At 41.4% G+C, this 21,757-nt stretch overlaps 1 protein-coding gene across 2 annotated transcripts in view; it reads left to right on the forward strand.

The window, feature by feature from the left end:
• The window catches only part of igf3 (insulin-like growth factor 3), a 22,244-nt gene extending 6,335 nt beyond the window's left edge, over positions 1-15,909 (forward strand). Inside the window, exons 1-4 of one of the 2 annotated variants that reach the window (XM_075475997.1) lie at positions 4,118-4,331; positions 8,566-8,710; positions 14,586-14,782; positions 14,876-15,909. In XM_075475997.1, the coding sequence (XP_075332112.1) occupies positions 4,287-4,331; positions 8,566-8,710; positions 14,586-14,782; positions 14,876-15,073 (585 nt within the window). In that variant the 5' untranslated portion in view covers positions 4,118-4,286 and the 3' untranslated portion in view covers positions 15,074-15,909. Of the gene's footprint in view, positions 1-4,117; positions 4,332-8,565; positions 8,711-14,585; positions 14,783-14,875 lie in introns of those variants that run through there. The other variant, XM_075475998.1, reaches the window with a different exon arrangement.
• Positions 15,910-21,757: the final 5,848 nt, after the last annotated feature.

The raw sequence follows: 21,757 nt of genomic DNA on the forward strand, positions 1-21,757 counted from the left end.
ACTTGATACTTGAAAGCTAAGACTTGAGACCTACTTGAGACTTGAAAGCTAAGACTTGAGACTTACTTGATACTTGAAAGCTAAGACTTGAGACCTACTTGAGACTTGAAAGCTAAGACTTGAGACTTACTTGATACTTGAAAGCTAAGACTTGAGACTTACTTGAGACTTGAAGCTAAGACTTGATACTTACTTGATACTTGAAAGCTAAGACTTGAGACTTACTTGATACTTGAAAGCTAAGACTTGGGACTTACTTGAGACCTGAAAGCTAAGACTTGGGACTTACTTGATACTTGAAAGCTAAGACTTGAGACCTACTTGAGACTTGAAAGCTAAGACTTGAGACTTACTTGATACTTGAAAGCTAAGACTTGAGACTTACTTGATACTTGAAAGCTAAGACTTGAGACTTACTTGAGACTTGAAAGCTAAGACTTGATACTTACTTGATACTTGAAAGCTAAGACTTGGGACTTACTTGAGACTTGAAAGCTAAGACTTGGAACTTACTTGAGACTTGAAAGCTAAGACTTGGGACTTACTTTGAGACTTGAAAGCTAAGACTTGGGACTTACTTTGAGACTTGAAAGCTAAGACTTGGGACTTACTTTGAGACTTGAAAGCTAAGACTTGGGACTTACTTTGAGACTTGAAAGCTAAGACTTCAGACTTACTTGAGACTTGAAAGCTAAGACCTGGGACTTACTTGGGACTTGAAAGCTAAGACTTGAAACTTACTTGAGACTTGAAAGCTAAGACTTGAGACTTACTTGAAACTTGAAAGCTAAGACTTGAGACTTACTTGAGACTTGAAAGCTAAGACTTGGGACTTACTTGAGACTTGAAGCTAAGACTTGGGACTTACTTGAGACTTGAAAGCTAAGACTTGGGACTTACTTGAGACTTGAAAGCTAAGACTTGAGACTTACTTGAGACTTGAAAGCTAAGACTTGGGACTTACTTGGGACTTACTTGAGACTTGAAAGCTAAGACTTGAGACTTACTTGAGACTTGAAAGCTAAGACCTGGGACTTACTTGGGACTTGAAAGCTAAGACTTGAGACTTACTTGAGACTTGAAAGCTAAGACTTGGGACTTACTTGAGACTTGAAAGCTAAGACTTGGGACTTACTTGAGACTTGAAAGCTAAGACTTCAGACTTACTTGAGACTTGAAAGCTAAGACCTGGGACTTACTTGGGACTTGAAAGCTAAGACTTGAGACTTACTTGAGACTTGAAAGCTAAGACTTGAGACTTACTTGAGACTTGAAAGCTAAGACTTGAGACTTACTTGAAACTTGAAAGCTAAGACTTGAGACTTACTTGAGACTTGAAAGCTAAGACTTGGGACTTACTTGAGACTTGAAAGCTAAGACTTGGGACTTACTTGAGACTTGAAAGCTAAGACTTGGAACTTACTTGAGACTTGAAAGCTAAGACTTGGGACTTACTTTGAGACTTGAAAGCTAAGACTTGGGACTTACTTTGAGACTTGAAAGCTAAGACTTCAGACTTACTTGAGACTTGAAAGCTAAGACCTGGGACTTACTTGGGACTTGAAAGCTAAGACTTGAGACTTACTTGAGACTTGAAAGCTAAGACTTGAGACTTACTTGAGACTTGAAAGCTAAGACTTGAGACTTACTTGAGACTTGAAAGCTAAGACTTGGGACTTACTTGAGACTTGAAAGCTAAGACTTGAGACTTACTTGAGACTTGAAAGCTAAGACTTGAGACTTACTTGAGACTTGAAAGCTAAGACCTGGGACTTACTTGGGACTTGAAAGCTAAGACTTGAGACTTACTTGAGACTTGAAAGCTAAGACTTGGGACTTACTTGAGACTTGAAAGCTAAGACTTGGGACTTACTTGAGACTTGAAAGCTAAGACTTGAGACTTACTTGAGACTTACTTGAGACTTGAAAGCTAAGACTTGAGACTTACTTGAGACTTGAAAGCTAAGACTTGAGACTTACTTGATACTTGAAAGCTAAGACTTGGAACTTACTTGAGACTTGAAAGCTAAGACTTGGGACTTACTTTGAGACTTGAAAGCTAAGACTTGGGACTTACTTTGAGACTTGAAAGCTAAGACTTGGGACTTACTTTGAGACTTGAAAGCTAAGACTTGGGACTTACTTTGAGACTTGAAAGCTAAGACTTCAGACTTACTTGAGACTTGAAAGCTAAGACCTGGGACTTACTTGGGACTTGAAAGCTAAGACTTGAAACTTACTTGAGACTTGAAAGCTAAGACTTGAGACTTACTTGAAACTTGAAAGCTAAGACTTGAGACTTACTTGAGACTTGAAAGCTAAGACTTGGGACTTACTTGAGACTTGAAGCTAAGACTTGGGACTTACTTGAGACTTGAAAGCTAAGACTTGGGACTTACTTGAGACTTGAAAGCTAAGACTTGAGACTTACTTGAGACTTGAAAGCTAAGACTTGGGACTTACTTGGGACTTACTTGAGACTTGAAAGCTAAGACTTGAGACTTACTTGAGACTTGAAAGCTAAGACCTGGGACTTACTTGGGACTTGAAAGCTAAGACTTGAGACTTACTTGAGACTTGAAAGCTAAGACTTGGGACTTACTTGAGACTTGAAAGCTAAGACTTGGGACTTACTTGAGACTTGAAAGCTAAGACTTCAGACTTACTTGAGACTTGAAAGCTAAGACCTGGGACTTACTTGGGACTTGAAAGCTAAGACTTGAGACTTACTTGAGACTTGAAAGCTAAGACTTGAGACTTACTTGAGACTTGAAAGCTAAGACTTGAGACTTACTTGAAACTTGAAAGCTAAGACTTGAGACTTACTTGAGACTTGAAAGCTAAGACTTGGGACTTACTTGAGACTTGAAAGCTAAGACTTGGGACTTACTTGAGACTTGAAAGCTAAGACTTGGAACTTACTTGAGACTTGAAAGCTAAGACTTGGGACTTACTTTGAGACTTGAAAGCTAAGACTTGGGACTTACTTTGAGACTTGAAAGCTAAGACTTCAGACTTACTTGAGACTTGAAAGCTAAGACCTGGGACTTACTTGGGACTTGAAAGCTAAGACTTGAGACTTACTTGAGACTTGAAAGCTAAGACTTGAGACTTACTTGAGACTTGAAAGCTAAGACTTGAGACTTACTTGAGACTTGAAAGCTAAGACTTGGGACTTACTTGAGACTTGAAAGCTAAGACTTGAGACTTACTTGAGACTTGAAAGCTAAGACTTGAGACTTACTTGAGACTTGAAAGCTAAGACCTGGGACTTACTTGGGACTTGAAAGCTAAGACTTGAGACTTACTTGAGACTTGAAAGCTAAGACTTGGGACTTACTTGAGACTTGAAAGCTAAGACTTGGGACTTACTTGAGACTTGAAAGCTAAGACTTGAGACTTACTTGAGACTTGAAAGCTAAGACTTGAGACTTACTTGAGACTTACTTGAGACTTGAAAGCTAAGACTTGAGACTTACTTGAGACTTGAAAGCTAAGACTTGAGACTTACTTGATACTTGAAAGCTAAGACTTGGGACTTACTTGAGACTTGAAGCTAAGACTTGATACTTACTTGAAAGCTAAGACTTGGGACTTACTTGATACTTGAAAGCTAAGACTTGAGACTTACTTGAGACTTGAAAGCTAAGACTTGGGACTTACTTGAGACTTGAAAGCTAAGACCTGGGACTTACTTGAGACTTGAAAGCTAAGACTTGGGACTTACTTGAGACTTGAAAGCTAAGACCTGGGACTTACTTGGGACTTGAAAGCTAAGACTTGAGACTTACTTGAGACTTGAAAGCTAAGACTTGAGACTTACTTGAGACTTGAAAGCGAAGACTTGGGACTTACTTGAGACTTGAAAGCTAAGACTTGGGACTTACTTGAGACTTGAAAGCTAAGACTTGAGACTTACTTGAGACTTGAAAGCTAAGACTTGAGACTTACTTGAGACTTACTTGAGACTTGAAAGCTAAGACTTGAGACTTACTTGATACTTGAAAGCTAAGACTTGGGACTTACTTGAAAGCTAAGACTTGGGACTTACTTGAGACTTGAAAGCTAAGACTTGAGACCTACTTGATACTTGAAAGCTAAGACTTGAGACTTGCACATGTGTGACTTGGTCCCATCTCTGCAGCAGATGCTCTTGACAGTAGTTTGGGGTGAGATGTGAGTAAGACAGCTTGAGGAGGAGGCAGGACGCCTCGCTGCTGCGGACCTCCCCTCCGCCGCCTCTCTATAAGACTGCAGGTCTCCTGAAGCCCGGCCACTCGGACAGGATGCACTCCTCATGCTGCCGCCCGGCCAGGCCGCTCACACTCAAGGTAAGACCTCACGCTGCTCCCAGAAGCTCAACAAGTTGCTTTTTCCTGCTGAGGACCTCCTCTCTGGTGCCTACTTTATGGCTTTAAAGTCTCTACGTCCACACCAATAGTTTCACAGCAGCTCCTATTCCTGCAAAAAGACAAACGTGCATTTAAACTGGCAACATGGAGGATAAAGTTTGGAGCGATGAGAAGATAATTACTGTTTTAATTTACTGTGATTTGCAGGGAGAGAGCTCAGAGCCAGAGCTCTCTCCCTGCTGCTGCTGCTGCTTCCAAACTCAGTGAAAGTGGGAGGATTTTCTCAGAAAAAGGCATCTGGACATCGAATCAAATATTCGAACCATGAATCACTTTTCCAAAATCTCCATTTATTCCAGGGCTGCAGCTGCCTGCCCTGCACAGATGTTACTAACAGTTGAATGTTTACTCGGATTTAAGAGGAGGCTTTTTATTCATTAAACTGAAAACTTTAGCAGGAAACTTTCCCAGGAAACGGTGCAGAAATCCCACAGCAGGTTCTGAATGAGCTGCCTGATCAAACCAGGTAGAAATGGAGTCAAAAATTCCAATTTTGACTTTAAAAATATCGATTTTTATTTTATTTTTTCCACCCGAAGTGATTCCAAAACCTTTTGACCCACTTGGTACCTAACTTACTGCACTTTCTCTGGCACTAGTTATGCTCTGAGCTGTTTGGTTTTGGAAGGAAATGCACTTTTGAATTCTTGTGACCTGAAGTTCTTTTGCCTGGATTTTCACAGATTTGTACAAATTTACACTGAATCGTTACCAAAAGTCGCCACAGGCCACTGAGTTTTCCCATATTAACTCGTAAAGTCCGGTCAGTGTCACTTCAATAACATTATTCTTTATGTCTATAAAGCTTTATTAATAGGGCTGGACAACGATTACAATTTTTAATCCAATTAATCACATGATTTCCCTGATTAATCACGAGTAATCGCATTTGTACGCAGAATCCAAAAATGAATCCAAAAGTAGCGTATAGCTTTTAGCATTTAGCTTTATTTTAAATGTGCTGCCATATGAATGAAAGTGCCATAACATTTGTTGTGCAAACACACTTTTAACATCAGCATCTTTCTGTAGTTTTTATGTGGAAGCCTTGCTCCACTAGTTATGCTCTGAGCTGTTTGGTTTTGGAAGGAAATGCACTTATGATTTCTTGTGACCTGAAGTTCTTTTTACCGATGTGGAACACACTTATTGTAAGTCGCTTTGGATAAAAGCGTCTGCAGAATGACCGTAATGTAAATATGCTGAAGGGGGAGGATGGGGGGTCCTCAGGTTTTATAGAATTACTGTGAAAATGACCGACTACAGTTTTTCTGTGTCCGTTTTTTAAAAAAAAAAGGGATATTAAACATAGAAGTGTGTCCATATTTAATCCACTCGGGTAAAATCTATCATCCAGTCTGATGTCAAACAGTCTAATTACTGAATTATGATCAGAGGAGGGAAAATTGGCAAAAATGGAGACGCTGCTTTACTAACGGATAAGAAAATGTCTTTTTGTGTGTGTTCCAGTGACATTTATCAGCTGCCGTACTGTACGTTACGTCTGCTGCTGCTGCGTGATTACATTACAGATAAAGAGGAAGTCCATCTTCTCCTCACTATCTTTCTCCTCCCTAACAGCAGCTGCCTCCCTGCACAGCTGCCAGTTTTCAAAAAGCCCACAACGCAAGAATTACATTTCAGGCCAAAATAAAAAAAATTTAAGTTATGATTTTGGCCTAAAACTTTCCATCAAAGGCAAAGGAAAAAATAACTTCCAAATTCTTCTTCTCTGTTGGTAATATCTGGTGAACATTTTTTTTTAAATGTCTCAGATCTACGATAATCTAAAGAAAACATTACCTGCTGCCTGTTGAGATTTTTAAAAATTACTTTTATGATAAAAAATACTTTTAAAAAGACTTTAAAAATGACGAAAAGTGCCATGATGGAGGCAGTTGGGGGTTGCCATGGTGATTCCTGCCTTTTTTTGAGCAGCATAAGGGGGGGGGGGGGGGAAGACTCAAACAAACTGCCTCTGTGTGAAAACTATGAGTCGTGTCACAAAAGTTCTTGAATGGCGAGTGGCACAAGCTGGTTCTGAACACACAGATGTATTTTTTTATTCATCTGCTCTGTTTTAAATAGTTTTTATGGCAGGTTGAAGAGACCCTTTACCCTAAAATCTTAAGAGCTGAGAAATCAGCAAAGAAATCAGGCGCTCCAACCTGAAATATCCCAAATTTTACGATAAAAATATTATATATATATATATATATATATATATAATATATTAATAATGATATAATAATAATATATTTTAAAAAGACTTTGAAACCTGAATTCTACGGAGCCTCTCGCTCCTGTTCTCGCCAGAAATGACGAAAAAAGTGACAAAGAAGCTGACATTATTAACGGCGGCCATGATGGAGCGTTTCACTGAGAGGCAGTTGGGGGTTGCCATGGTGATTCCCGCCCCTTTTTTTAAGCAGCATTTGGGAAGGGGGAGACTCAAACAAACTGCCTCTGTGTGAAAACTATGTGTCGTGTCACAAAAGTTCTTGAATGGCGAGTGGCACAAGCTGGTCCTGAACACACAGATGTATTTTTTAATTAATCTGCTCTGTTTTAAATAGTTTTTATGGCAGGTTGAAGAGACCCTTTACCCTCAAATCTGAAGAGCTGAAATCCAATGGGAGTGAATTGGAGTTTGGGTGGGCACACTCTGCGCTCTGGGGGGGATTTAAGAGAAAATCAGAAGGTTTATTGCAAAGAAATCAGGCACTCTAACTGGAAATATCCCCCAAAAGACGAATAAAAGTTCAACTGCAGTTTGTGCAGAAGCATGAATACAGATTCCACCTTAAATTTTAAAAGATGCTTCTTCTGTAGAGTGGGCTTTAGACCTGGATTTTCACAGATCTGTACAAATTTACACTGAATCGTTACCAAAAGTCGCAACAGGCCACTGTGTTTTCCCATAGTAACTCGTAAAGTCCGGTCAGTGTCACTTCAATAACATTATTGTTTACGTCTATAAAGCTTTATTAATAGGGCTGGGCAACGATTAAAATGTTTAATCTAATTAATCACATGATTTCCCTGATTAATCACGATTAATCGCATTTGTACGCAGAATCCAAAAATGAATCCAAAAGTAGTGTATAGCCTTTAGCATTTAGTTTTATTTTAAATGTGCTGCCATATGAATGAAAGTGCCATAACATTTGTTGTGCAAACACACTTTTAACATCAGCATCTTTCTGTAGTTTTTATGTAGAAGCCTCGCTCCACTGTCTGTTTCCTTGAATGACTTGCTGCTATCAGTTGTGTGTTTTGCCTTTAAGTGATATTTTAGACTGGAACTACTACGCTGAGAAGACAATTCAACTTGGCAGTGTTTACAGATGACTTTGGTTCTGTCGACTCCGCCGTCTGGAGGAACTTTAAAATGAAAATGGCCGAGTAAAAGTTCCGTACCCTTCTCCATGTTTGGTGGATCCGCCGATTACTTTCTTTTCCTGTTCCACAGCAGACAGCAGCAGACTTTTACAAAATAAAAGCCTGTGAGCAGCAGACTTTTACAAAATAAAAGCCTGTGAGAAACAGACTTTTACAAAATAAAAGCCTGCGAGCAACAGACTTTTACAAAATAAAATAAATAATAAAACCTGCGTTAATGGGCGGTAAAATATTTATCGGGCTAAAATAATTAACGCAATAATAACGAGTTAACTTGCCCAGCCCTGTTTATTAAACATCTAAGGCTAACCTGTTTCTTTCCTGTGTGCATTCTGTGTTCCAGCTGATAAAACTAAAGACATCAGAACAGTTTCCTTATACACTTTTGTTAGTTTCTGACTTTTCCTTTCAGAACTTCCGTTAAAAAACAGTCCAATTTCTGAGATGTAAAACCTTGAAAACCTGAAGGAAAGTGCTGAGTCGTTGTGTGATTGGGAAGCATGTGGCACGCCACTCATGCTGGTGAGAACAGTCAGAAATGATGAAACTTTGGTGTTCGGAGTGGATCCACGGGATGCTTTTAGATGCCCGGGCAGGAGAGGAAGGTCATTTAGTAACGCCACAGAGAGAGAAATCTAACCCGGGTGTTTCTGTGACGGAGGACAGACGCCTTTAACAGGATCTTTCAGGCTCCAGCACCTCAAACGGAGCGAATCCGAATCTTTTCTAAGGTTTTTCTCCTTGTTCTCAGGTGCTGTGTGTCCGGATCTGCATGTTCTACTCCACCATGTGTCTGGCGGGCTGGCCTCTCTCCTCGGAGGCATCCAAAATCCGCTGTGGCTCCGAGCTCCTCAGTGACCTCAGATTAGTTTGTGGGGACCGTGGAATCCATTTTGGTGAGTTTTACTGTTTGTTTGGGGTCAGGAAGTGGCGGTCGCCTTTAGGACCGATCCCTAACGCTCATCACTGACATGACGAAGGGCAGCAGCTACATTTAGGCCAGCTTTAAACCCAACTTAGGGAAAGTTTGTGTAAAATAACCTTCTAAAGGCTTTAAACCGGTTTAATTCCATCCATTAAGTCTCCTCTTGTGTATTTTCTGGGTTTCTGCTTTCTTAACTAAATCTAAACTAAAAAATGCAGGTTAATGCCTGACACTCATAACCTGAATTTATTTAATTTAAATGATTATTTCCTCGCTGTACGTAACAGACATTCCTACTTATTTAGACGTGTTGCAACTGGATTGATGGTCAGAATCCCTTTGAACTGATTATTTAATTAGTTATTTGTCACTGAGGATACATTTGAGGGAGAAAGGGGAGAATAACATGCTGTCGTTGAGCAAAAAATGACTCTGAATGTTGGAAAACAAGTCAAATGAACAGAATAACACGGTGGGAAAAAAAGGTTTTTCTTTTAAATTCTGTGTCTATATTCTTAAAATCTTCATGGAGCTCAAAAACTATTTCTGGGGCCAACTGCACAAACCACCTCCAGTGAAGATTTAGTTAAGTTTTCCCCCTCCCTTACCTTAAAGGGATAGTTCGCCTCTTTTGACATGAAGCTGTATGACATCCCATATCAGCAACATCATTTATGGACATCTTCTTACCCCCTGCTGCGTCCTGTGAGCAGAGTTCCAGCCTCGTTTTGGTGTTGATGAAAGTGTTTAGCTTCTCAAAACAATATGCGTTCAACAGAGTAATACATTTGCATCACAAAATCGTTCTCGATGAAAAAGTCAGACCTCACAATCGCTTGGCCCTATTTTCTCTCCCTTCGTATCACTGCCTGCTGTGCAGACCGAGCAGCAAACACCGTAACAGTAAAATAAAATATTTTGATTAATATTTTATTTTAAAAAAGTATTTAAGAAGCCTGATTTAAAAATAATAATTAAAAATGTATTAATTAATTAATTAATTAAAAAAAATAAAAGTTTGGCTTGTTTTGACGGGTGTTTCGTCAGGATTATTAAGATATTTAAGATCATCTGTGGCTTCTATCTGGTTCCAGCAGAAAAGCAGATAGTTACTGTTGATTTCAGTAAACACCCAAATACTGATGAAGGTTACCCCACGCTCACACGGATGTGGTCACGGTCATCGTGTCCACGTGAAAAAGGCTGCGGCCATTTATCAGCTCAGCAACAACAAAAACACGTCCTGTTTATTTACGCAGACACAACTCCGCAGGATGGATCAGCAACGGCTCATTTATATAAAACTCTGCTGCTGCTGCACACAATTACCCAGAAGCCCTTTCACCCGATTACCTTTCACCCTGCTCTGAACCAAGGCCACTTTCTGCATCTGCTATCAGGCTGATGGCAATCCACCAGCACGGCAGCGCGCTCAGAACACTGTGCCTCCGATAGCCTTATTGTTAAAACACTCGTTATCTGAGGGCAGCTCCGATTTCTCACTAATAGCAAAGAAAGGTGCAGAGTGGGGGTGGGGGGGCTGCAGCTGGGAGTATCTCTTAGAACACTGATACTCACTATTGTTTTCACAGGAGCCACATTGGCAGCAAAATCAAGGGAAGAGCCACTTTTACGACAACATACTAAAGTCCCCTTTTGCAAATATGCGTTTCTACATATAAAAAAGAAACAACACAGCCAATACATGTTCAACTAAGACCACATTTACCTTAATACTGGGATGAGCAGAAGCTGGCGTGCATGTCCTCGACTTTCTTCATGTTGTATTTGTAGTTTGTTGTTGTAATCATAGTGAGACATTCAGGATGAGCATGGGTTTTTGTGCTGCTTTTTGCCCTTTTTTAATTAAAAACCGATCCATTGTGCCTGCATCTCGCGCTGGCTAAAGGAGCTAGCGTGCACTGTGGTCAAGTGTGATGGTGGTTTAAGCGGGCTGCGTTGCCAGGTTTAACAGAGCCCCCTTTAGGAAAAACCATTAAGCCTTAATTAATACTTAATAAAAAATACTTAATACTACAAAAACACAAACTTAATAAAAATACTTAATACTGTGCAGTATTCGCTGTGTGTTATTTGAAAAAATGTATTGTTATTGTTACCATATTGTTATAAGCTACTATGCGAGTGTGAGCCGCCAATTAAAGCTTGAGGAGCCGCACAATGAGTAATAATAATAATAATAATAATACATTTTATTTGGAGGCGCCTTTCAGGTCACCCAAGGTCACCTTACATTAGAATTAAGAGCATAGAAAAAGCATAAAAACATGAGACAACATAAAACAGAAGTGCACAGAGTCCAGTTATAGGGAGAATGCCAGTTTGAATAGGTGAGTTTTAAGTTGGGATTTGAATGATGTGATGGAGTCTGACTGTCTTATGAGTGGGGGGAGGGAGTTCCAGAGCCTGGGTGCTGAGCAGCTGGAGGCTCGGTCACCCATGGTGCTGAGGCGGGACGTGGGGATGGTTAGCAGTCCAGCAGAGGCTGAGCGGAGGGTGCGGGAGGGAGTCTTTATAGGTGAGGAGAAGATTTTTGTAGTGAATATTTACAATTTACTGGTAACAATAACTTTATTTGTTTTGGAAACATTACGTTTATTTTTTGTATTTTTCAGGTAGCCTAAGTATCAGTGTTGCAGCAAATAAATGAATTCCATTGGATTCCTGGTGCTCAGTGTTACCTACCTCAACTGTCATGTGTTTCTTTTTTCACAAATATGGGAACGATAGTCAGAAATACCATTAAAATGCATAGTTTTATGTAAAATAGCATCACAAATTTTCACCGACCTCCTGTTTGGAGGCCCAGTAAAAATGATTTTCATGGGGCCCAAAATCCCTAGCGGCGCCCCTCTGTGGGGTGCAAATGAAAGGCTGCTGTCCAGAATAACGCCGAGGCTCTTGACTTGGGGTGAAAAGGGAACAGGAAATCCGTTGATGATGATGGGTGGAACTGGGTTGTGATGTGATTTGGTGAGGATGGATTTGGAGCCGATGAGCAGGGCCTCGGTTTTGTTGCTGTTTAGTTTTAGGATGTTCCTGCTCATCCAGCGCCGGATGTCTTCAAGGCAGATGATGAGGGAGGGAGGGGGGAGGGATGGTATCTCTGTCTTAGAGCATATGTGTCAAACTCCACGCCACGTCATTTTATGTGGCCCGTAAGAGCTTAAAAGGCTCCCCGCCACTAGACTGCAATGTTTCCAAATCGATGCGATTTTTCCCAACAAGTGGAATTGAGAAATACAAATAATGATCCCAAAATGTCCAGGAAGAAAAAAATTGATGCAGATGCCCTTTCATCTGGATCAATTTTTCTGTTTCAAGAAAGATTGGAAGTAGAATACGTGTTTGTGCTTCAAGGAGAAAAAACGGTACGTCTTTTTGTGTTGTGAGGCGGTGGCGGTTGTCAAAGAGTACGATCTACGTCCCTTTAAAACACCTGACGATGTTTGTTTTTGTTTAATTGTTTTTTTTTCTGACGATGTTTGTTGATTCCGTTGGTTGTAAATCCTGCGACTGTGAACGCTGTTCAGCGCGGCGCCTCAGACTCTGAGAAGCATCTTGTCTTTAACCTCGTTCAGCTTGAGGAAAACTCCATGAGCAGCTGGGGATTGTCCTGCTTTGAATCCGCTGAGCATCGCCTCAGAAAGGTCAGACAGCCGAATCCTGACCGCTCTGAGGGGGGAAAGCTGCAGACATTTTACACAAGCTGCTAGAAACGGGTGAAATGGAACGAGCGAGCTTCTCCTTTCAGGTTGGATCTCATCGACAGTCATTTTTTATTGATTTTCAAATACAATTCAGACAAGAGCACAGCTATTGAACTTACCCTCCCTCCCCCCACCCCTCTAAATGGGAGTCAAATAACACCTACAACAGTTCACAAACAGTTACACAGACAATTTCGTTAGATTTTTTTCAGTAACAAGTCTTTAACTCTGGTAATTCCATTGGACCGAGTTTGCATCGTCCTTGGTTTGGCACCATTTGTTCTTGCAGAAGAAAGTTCAAGATAAAGAATGTACAGAATTATATGCAGCCAGTGTTCCAGCGATAAACTGTGGGGAGGTAGCCAAACCTGTACAATCATTTTCTTGGCCTGCAGTCAGACCGGCCAGCCAAAAATTTTCTGAGTCATCATCCAGAAAGTGTAGAGCAGGGTCCATGGGCAGTTTAAAGTCAATTATATCTGACAGAGTCCGATCGACAGAGTCGTTTTAAAGTCATGAGAGCTTAAGACAAAAAGTACAGTTTTAAATTAGCTAAAAATGCTAAACAGAAGGGAAATGTCCACCATTTGGCTTCTTCTCCTTCATTTTCATGTTGTCTTTTATTCTGTTCTTGGAAGTTATGCACACATACATATTTTAGTTCCATTACCCAACATTTATCCAGGGCCATGTTCGTAACCGCATACTTCTCCTACTACTCCTACTACTCATACTTACTTTTTTCCCGGATGCATACTAGATTCTCTGAAATGTTGGGTATGCATGATGAGGTTACTACTCATACTCAAACTACCCAAGATGCAACGTAACGTGACGTCGCCGATCGTCATTTCCTGTCAAAACGGCAGTTTCAAGCTAGCTACAACGAGGGTAGGTTCACTTCCTGTTTTCAAAACAAAAGCACCAATTGTATCGTAATGGCTTTCCCTATGATAAAAGGCAACGGGTATTTTATTTTGTGAAAATAACAGGAAGTGCGTTGCTCACTGCGGCTAGCTTTAGTAGCGCCGAATTCGTGGGAACAAAACTGTAAATAGCCAGTATTTTGTCAGATTTTCAACACGTTGGGGATCTAAACGACTACTTTCCATCCATCCATCCATCATCTTCCGCTGGTCCGGGGATCGGGTCGCGGGGGCAGCAGCTTGAGCAAAGAGACCCAGACGTCCCTGTCCCCGGCCACTTCCTCCAGCTCTTCTGGGGGGACCCCGAGGCGTTCCCAGGCCAGCCGAGAAACATAGTCTCTCCAACGTGTCCTGGGTCTTCCCCGGGGCCTCCTCCCAGTGGGACGGGCCCGGAACACCTCACCAGGGAGGCGTCCAGGAGGCATCCTAACCAGATGCCCGAGCCACCTCATCTGACTTCTTCTCGATGCAGAGGAGCAGCGGTTCTACTCTGAGCCCCTCCCAGATGACTGAGCTTCTCACCCTATCTCTAAGGGAGAGCCCAGACACCCTGCGGAGGAAACTCATTTCGGCCGCTTGTATTCGCGATCTTGTATAAACGACTACTTTCTCGCCTGAAAATGTTTAAAAACCGGTTATTTTCACAAAATAAAATACCCGTTGCCTTTTATCATAGGGAAAGCCATTACGATACAATTGGTGCTTTTGTTTTGAAAACAGGAAGTGAACCTACCCTCGTTGTAGCTAGCTTGAAACTGCCGTTTTGACAGGAAATGACGATCGGCGACGTCACGTTACGTTGCATCTTGGGTAGTTTAAGTATGAGTAGTAACCTCATGATGCATACCCAACATTTCGGCGAATCTAGCATGCATCCGGGAACTTAAAAAAAGTTAAAGTTAGTAGGAGTAGTAGGCGGTTTTGAACACAGCCAGAGCTTAAGCGAAATCAGCTTCAGGCCGGCTGATTTCGGCTCGGGCAGGAGCGAAATGCATTGTGGGTAAATGCTCTGCATACTGTCTGATTGATCAGTATGTAGTATGCTGTTTTGAACACAACCCATAAGTTGGTACTACTTCGGCACCAGTTTTCCTCGCTGACTCAGCGCTTTGAGAGAAGGGACAAACATATTTGTTTTGGGCCTCTTGAGCACAATCGAGCTTAATCAGTTTCATGTTTTTATTTGAAGGAAGACCAACGAGATACGGCGCGCGTTCCAGAGGAAAGGGGATAGTGGATCTGTGCTGCAAATCCTCCGGCTGTGACCTTCAGCACCTGGAGATGTACTGTGCCAAAGCCCAGAGCCCGGAGCGCACCACCGCTTCTCCAGCCACCACCACTCCAGCCACCACCACAGCACCGTACACCACCACAAAACAAGAAATGGTACGACCCGGGCGCACTGAAATGCCTTGTTTTTATGTCTGCCTCTTCACTTTTACGCCAACTCAACTCCGTTTGCTTCCGTTTGTCTTGCAGTTCCAAACAGTATTTGAGAAGAGACTCTTAGAGCACATGGGAGCTCCCAACAGTCCAAAGAGGAAATCTTACAGGAAGAAAACGCAGCCTTCAGCTTCAAGGAAAAACAAAGTTTCGTCGTCGCGCCGAAGGATGAGCACACAGAGCCCAACCAGCCCAACGAGCCGGCCCACTTCAGCCTCTGCCAGCCCACTCTGAAGAACTACAACGTCCGAACTTAGGGGGAAAATGTTCTATTTATTGTTCCTGCACTAGACCCAATAAATCTGAAAGATTTAAGCTGACCAGAAGAAATTTGTCCTGGTGAATAATTGTTAATAATCGCCCCGGTGCCCCGTCGACAGAAAGCTGCAGCCACGTGAAAGGTCCTCAGTTCCAGGAACAGACGGACCACTTGGCTGTTTTCAGACCAGCTTTTATAAAAATGAATAAAGTCGAAACCTTTTTTTTCCTTTGGCCAGAGAACAGAACCTTTCTGTCGGCTCAATTTCGTAACCCGAGCATCCGAACTTCTTCGTTAGCTTTAGTTTTCGACCCTTTCCAGTTCCGTATGTTATCAAACAGTATTTACATATTTAGCAGCCGTATAGCAACCTTAGCACTTATTTGGGGCGGTGTGCATGTCTCACGACTGCACCTTCCAAAAGTTTCTGCTCCTTTTAGCTCTAGTTTGGTGTCAGATATTCGTTTCTTTAGCTGCTAAATTCTGCACCAAGTTCACCGGCTCACCTCTGACTGCTGTTTACTGCTGAGCACATTCATCTTGCACATGTTGAGTTAGATTACTTTAGGTGACGCGGCGTCTACTGCTACACGCGAACCACTTCAGTTAATATTTGTGGTTTGCTTATTTCAGCTTATTTGTATTAAAAGTTTGTTACCATAGAATATGATACACTGCATCTCCTCGTATGTATTTCAGCACTTGTTACTGAATGTAGCTTTATCACGTGTGGGGTTTTATACTGACTGAATGATGCATGTAAGAAAGGTTTATGTATGAAGGTTTAGTTCACTCATTATTTATTTCACAATGATATTCTGTAACTAAAATAAATATTAGAATTCTATTGATATTTCTGATGGTCGCGTGATGTTTCAAACTATCGATTCAATTCAGTTTTATTTATATAGCGCCAAATACAACAAATGTCATCTCAAGGCACTTAAATAATAAAGTCCAATTCAAGCCAATTGGAATTCAATTCATTGTAATCATAATTATTTGCAAAAGAATCCAATTTATTCATATAGAGGCCAATTCAAAAACAATTTCCCAGCTAAGGAAACCAACAGATTGCACCAAACTTGCACCGAAGAAACCTCTGGCAGAACCAGAACCAGAACCAGGAAGGGTGGCCATCCGCCTCCACCAGTTGGGGTTTCAGAGGACAGAAAAGAGGGGAAAAACCACTGTTACACCATTCAAAGGATACCTGTTAGAACAGGGAAACACGAGTTAATGACCACAATAATGTCTCATGTACATAATATCATTTGAGAAATTAAACGGGGGGAAAAAGAGAGTAAAGTGAGGAAAGGTGAGACAGATGAGATCCCCCAGCAGGCTAGGCCTATAGCAGCTTAACTATGGGATGTTTCAGGATCACCTGAGCCATCCCTAACTATAAGCTTTATCAAAAAGGAAAGTTTTAAGCCTGGTCTTAAAAGTGGAAAGGGTGTCTGCTTCCTGAACGTTTACTGGCAGCTTATTCCCCAAGAGAGGGGCCTGATAACTGAAGGCTCTGCCTCCCATTCTACTTTTAGGGGCCTGTTACCTGACGGCTCTGCCTCCCATTCTACTTTTAGGGGCCTGATAACTGAAGGCTCTTCCTCCCATTCTACTTTTAGGGGCCTGATAACTGAAGGCTCTGCCTCCCATTCTACTTTTAGGGGCCTGTTACCTGACGGCTCTGCCTCCCATTCTACTTTTAGGGGCCTGATAACTGAAGGCTCTTCCTCCCATTCTACTTTTAGGAGCCTGATAACTGAAGGCTCTGCCTCCCATTCTACTTTTAGGAGCCTGATAACTGAAGGCTCTGCCTCCCATTCTACTTTTAGGGGCCTGATAACTGAAGGCTCTGCCTCCCATTCTACTTTTAGGGGCCTGATAACCGAAGGCTCTGCCTCCCATTCTACTTTTAGGGGCCTGATAACTGAAGGCTCTGCCTCCCATTCTACTTTTAGGGGCCTGTTACCTGACGGCTCTGCCTCCCATTCTACTTTTAGGGGCCTGATAACTGAAGGCTCTTCCTCCCATTCTACTTTTAGGGGCCTGATAACTGAAGGCTCTTCCTCCCATTCTACTTTTAGGGGCCTGATAACTGAAGGCTCTTCCTCCCATTCTACTTTTAGGGGCCTGATAACTGAAGGCTCTGCCTCCCATTCTACTTTTAGGGGCCTGATAACTGAAGGCTCTTCCTCCCATTCTACTTTTAGGGGCCTGATAACTGAAGGCTCTTCCTCCCATTCTACTTTTAGGGGCCTGATAACTGAAGGCTCTTCCTCCCATTCTACTTTTAGGGGCCTGATAACTGAAGGCTCTTCCTCCCATTCTACTTTTAGGGGCCTGATAACCGAAGGCTCTGCCTCCCATTCTACTTTTAGGGGCCTGATAACCGAAGGCTCTTCCTCCCATTCTACTTTTAGGGGCCTGATAACTGAAGGCTCTGCCTCCCATTCTACTTTTAGGGGCCTGATAACTGAAGGCTCTTCCTCCCATTCTACTTTTAGGAGCCTGATAACTGAAGGCTCTGCCTCCCATTCTACTTTTAGGGGCCTGATAACCGAAGGCTCTGCCTCCCATTCTACTTTTAGGGGCCTGATAACTGAAGGCTCTTCCTCCCATTCTACTTTTAGGGGCCTGATAACTGAAGGCTCTGCCTCCCATTCTACTTTTAGGGGCCTGATAACTGAAGGCTCTTCCTCCCATTCTACTTTTAGGAGCCTGATAACTGAAGGCTCTGCCTCCCATTCTACTTTTAGGGGCCTGATAACTGAAGGCTCTGCCTCCCATTCTACTTTTAGGGGCCTGATAACTGAAGGCTCTGCCTCCCATTCTACTTTTAGGGGCCTGATAACTGAAGGCTCTGCCTCCCATTCTACTTTTAGGGGCCTGATAACCGAAGGCTCTGCCTCCCATTCTACTTTTAGAAACTCTGGGAACTTCAAGTAAACCTGCAGTTTGGGTAACAGTTTGCTCTGTTACCTGAGGTTTGACGAGCTGGCTTCAAATGTTTCACCCGTTCAACAGAGCTTGACATGACATTCAAACAGCTGCTTCATTGTACTTTGACATGGCTGCACTTATCTCTGCAAAAGAGCTCTGAAGGCCATCTCAGCTGTTCGGGAGGAGCAGCCTGATAAAAAAATTAATAGATTCATGCTTAATCAGCATTATTGAGAGATTTGAGAGGATCATTGTGCTCCATGGAAAGTAGCCTTAAATGTGGCACGTTGAAAATATAAATGATTAAACCATTAATAAAGATTTACTGGTTACAGTTCTTTTATTTTTGAGATAATACAAGCTTGGACAAAGTTTTACAATGAAATAAATAGGGCTGGGCAATGATTAAAATGTTTAATCTGATTAATTACATGATTTCCCTGATTAATTTGTACGCAAAATCCAAAAATGAATCCAAAAGTAGTGTATAGCTTTTAGCATTTAGTTTTATTTTAAATGTGCTGCCATATGAATGAAAGTGCCATAACATTTGTTGTGCAAACACACTTTTAACATCAGCATCTTTCTGTAGTTTTTATGTAGAAGCCTCGCTCCACTGTCTGTTTCCTTGAATGACTTGCTGCTATCAGTTGTGTGTTTTGCCTGTAAAGCAATACTATGTAACATTTCTACCTTAAAATAACAGCTTGAAAAAAATTGTGCGGCTAGAATGAGTTTTAATATTACGATTGGCCTGTCTCCTATGCCCTTCGGGGATCTGAGTTGGAAAAACTGCGCAATGTAACTTTGCTGGACCGGCTCGGGAGCTGAGCGGAAGTATTTCGACTTGCTTTCTGGCACACCTACCGCAAAAACAAATAGACCCCTCTCACGCTCCCAGGTATAAGGCTAAGCTAGCACAACATTGTCAGTACGATCATCATGGCAGAGGCACCGAAGAAACAGAAGAAGACGTTGACTGATGAAGCAAGGAAGAGAAAGAGAGAGGCCGACAAAGCAAGAGACCGTAACCGTACATTACCTACAAGCCTGTAGGGGGAGCTCCATAATGGGCTTTTTAAGAAGTTACATAGCATTGCTTTAAAGTGATATTTTAGACTGGAACTACTACGCTGAGAAGACAATTCAACTTGGCAGAGTTTACAGATGACTTTGGTTCTGTCGACTCCGCCGTCTGGAAGAACTTTAAAATCAAAATGGCCGAGTAAAAGTTCCGTACCCTTCTCCATGTTTGGTGGATCCGCCGATTACTTTCTTTTCCTGTTCCACAGCAGAAAGCAACAGAGTTTTACAAAATAAAAGCCTGTGAGCAACAGACTTTTACAAAATAAAAGCCTGTGAGCAACCAACTTTTACAATAATAAAATAAATAATAAAACCTGCGTTAATGCGCGATAAAATATTTATCGAGTTAACTCACCCAGCCCTAGAAATAAACTAACAAATGTAAATTAAGGGTCCTGAAACTATGTAATGCCATAAGATGGAAGACGGAGGGCCTGTTTATATTCACTTTAGTGGTAAAAATTTCCAATAAATCCAGGAGGGCATTATTTCAAAAGTGCAATACTTCCTCTTGTGTACAATGAAAAATTAGTGTTGAACTTGAGAAAGACTGTAAATACAGGCCTTAAAAGTCCCTGCAACAAAAAGGGGATACACTTGTCATCCAAGTTAAAAAGTTTGTTATCGACATAGGTTTGGAATTGTAGTCAAAAAATGACCCGTGTGCACCAGAACCAGAACAATCTGATAGTGAGATCCAGGAAGAGAGCTGGTGGAGCCCCTTACATAATCTGGATATGAAAAACAAACGGGCAAATGCTTCAGACTTGACACGGAGACTATCAATATCTGTGACAGCTCAGACAGCATGAAGGACGGTGTCTAATGTCAACCTCCTTGGACGGCCTACAAGAAAGAAGAAATAGGCAGGCACAAAATTGTCAGATAAAACTTTACTGTAAAAAAACTTGAGATAAGACCCATGTGAAGACTTGGAGCACATTATTTGGTCAGATGCAAAGAAGATTCGTTTGTTTGGTTCGGCTGATTTTATGCATAAAATTGGACATGACCACCACAATGAAGCACGGGGGTGTGAGACTGATGATATGGAGCTGCATGAGTATAAAAGCGGTCATAGAAAGGACAAAGGGCACCCAGAATTTCAAAAATGCTGGGTAAAAAGAAAACTCCCAGTCTACTTAGAGGAACATCCCAACTTGACAATGAACCAAAAAAATACTGTGAAAATCACACAAAAGTACGTTTTATGTTAATGGTTTCTAATAGAAAAGAGCAGCTGCTAAAGAGGAAAAAAATAACTTAAGGAATCCAGAGAAATTAAAAGATCATAGTCACATTTGTTGCATTGAGCTGCTACTATGAGACCTGTATTTTTCTCAATAAAAGAAATGTAATATTCATATATTCATTTCAAACTGCGAGAGTTGCCTATGGTTAGCTAATAGCTTGAGTTAGCAACGAAATTTAGCTATGGTTAGCTAATAGCTTGAGTTAGCTACGCGAGTTAGCTATGGTTAGCTAATAGCTTGAGTTAGCCGCGAGAGTTAGCTATGGTTAGCTAATAGCTTGAGTTAGCTACGAGAGGTAGCTATGGTTAGCTAATAGCTTGAGTTAGCTACGAGAGTTAGCTATGGTTAACTAATAGATCGAGTTAGCTACGCGAGTTAGCTATGGTTCGCTAATAGCTTGAGTTAGCTATGAGAGTTAGCTTTTAGCGAAAATAATTTAACAGTGGGTGCGACCAGTGTTGCCAATCTGGCAAATATGTAGCTCCCTTTTAAGACCCCACCAGAAACCAGAACTTCTAACAACAAATATAGGGACTTTGAGGACAAACCTTAGCTACTACACAAAGAAGAGAGTCACCGACATTGCAGGATAACAACCGGTTCTAGTTGTGTGTCTATAACTTAAGAGTGGAGCTTTGAGATGTTCTGCCATTTCAAACTTTCTACTTGTGTGATCATCTTGTATGTTGGCTAAATATAGCCAAAGTCACTGTAGGCCAACAGACAGTTGTCTTGAATCTAAATCTGTTTAGTCAAGTGTGCTAGGAAACAATCAAGGTTTTAATAGTGGCAGTCATTTCATGCTTTCAAATTATGTTGCTGTCTACAACAAAAACATACACATATAAATAAGAGCAAATTCAACAAATGTTAGCACATGTAGTAGCTCTATTGTTGTTCTATTACTTTACTGATGTTAAAGTTGAGATAATGACATGATTAATATACAAATTAGTGTATGACACCAATATTCATGACTTTTTTGCAGATTTTAGCTACAATATATTTTAAGTAGTTTGCAGCAGCCAAGACTCAGCCCAGTTCAGCTAGCTGTTGTTGGTGACTGTAGGTGGAGATTTGGATGTAGCCAGATTAGCATATTTACTTCCCATTCACTGCTTGATGATTGTAGTTATAACCCAAGATATATTCAGTTCATGAAAGATTACTTTTTTGGTAAATAATATCTATTGGGGAGGGACTTGTAAATATTGTAATTAGTGATGTGATTGGCGTGAAGTTATACGATTGGCTCATTTCACTTAGTCGTTTAAGTTATATTAGTAAGGTGTGTGCTAATTAGACTTGAAAGTAAAGAATAAACCTGGAACTTTTGGGACACCCAGACAGTTGGTCACTTTGCCTGGTTGTAAT

The sequence above is a fragment of the Odontesthes bonariensis genome, chromosome 10 (genome assembly GCF_027942865.1).
Source record: "Odontesthes bonariensis isolate fOdoBon6 chromosome 10, fOdoBon6.hap1, whole genome shotgun sequence".
Taxonomy (NCBI): domain Eukaryota; kingdom Metazoa; phylum Chordata; class Actinopteri; order Atheriniformes; family Atherinopsidae; genus Odontesthes; species Odontesthes bonariensis.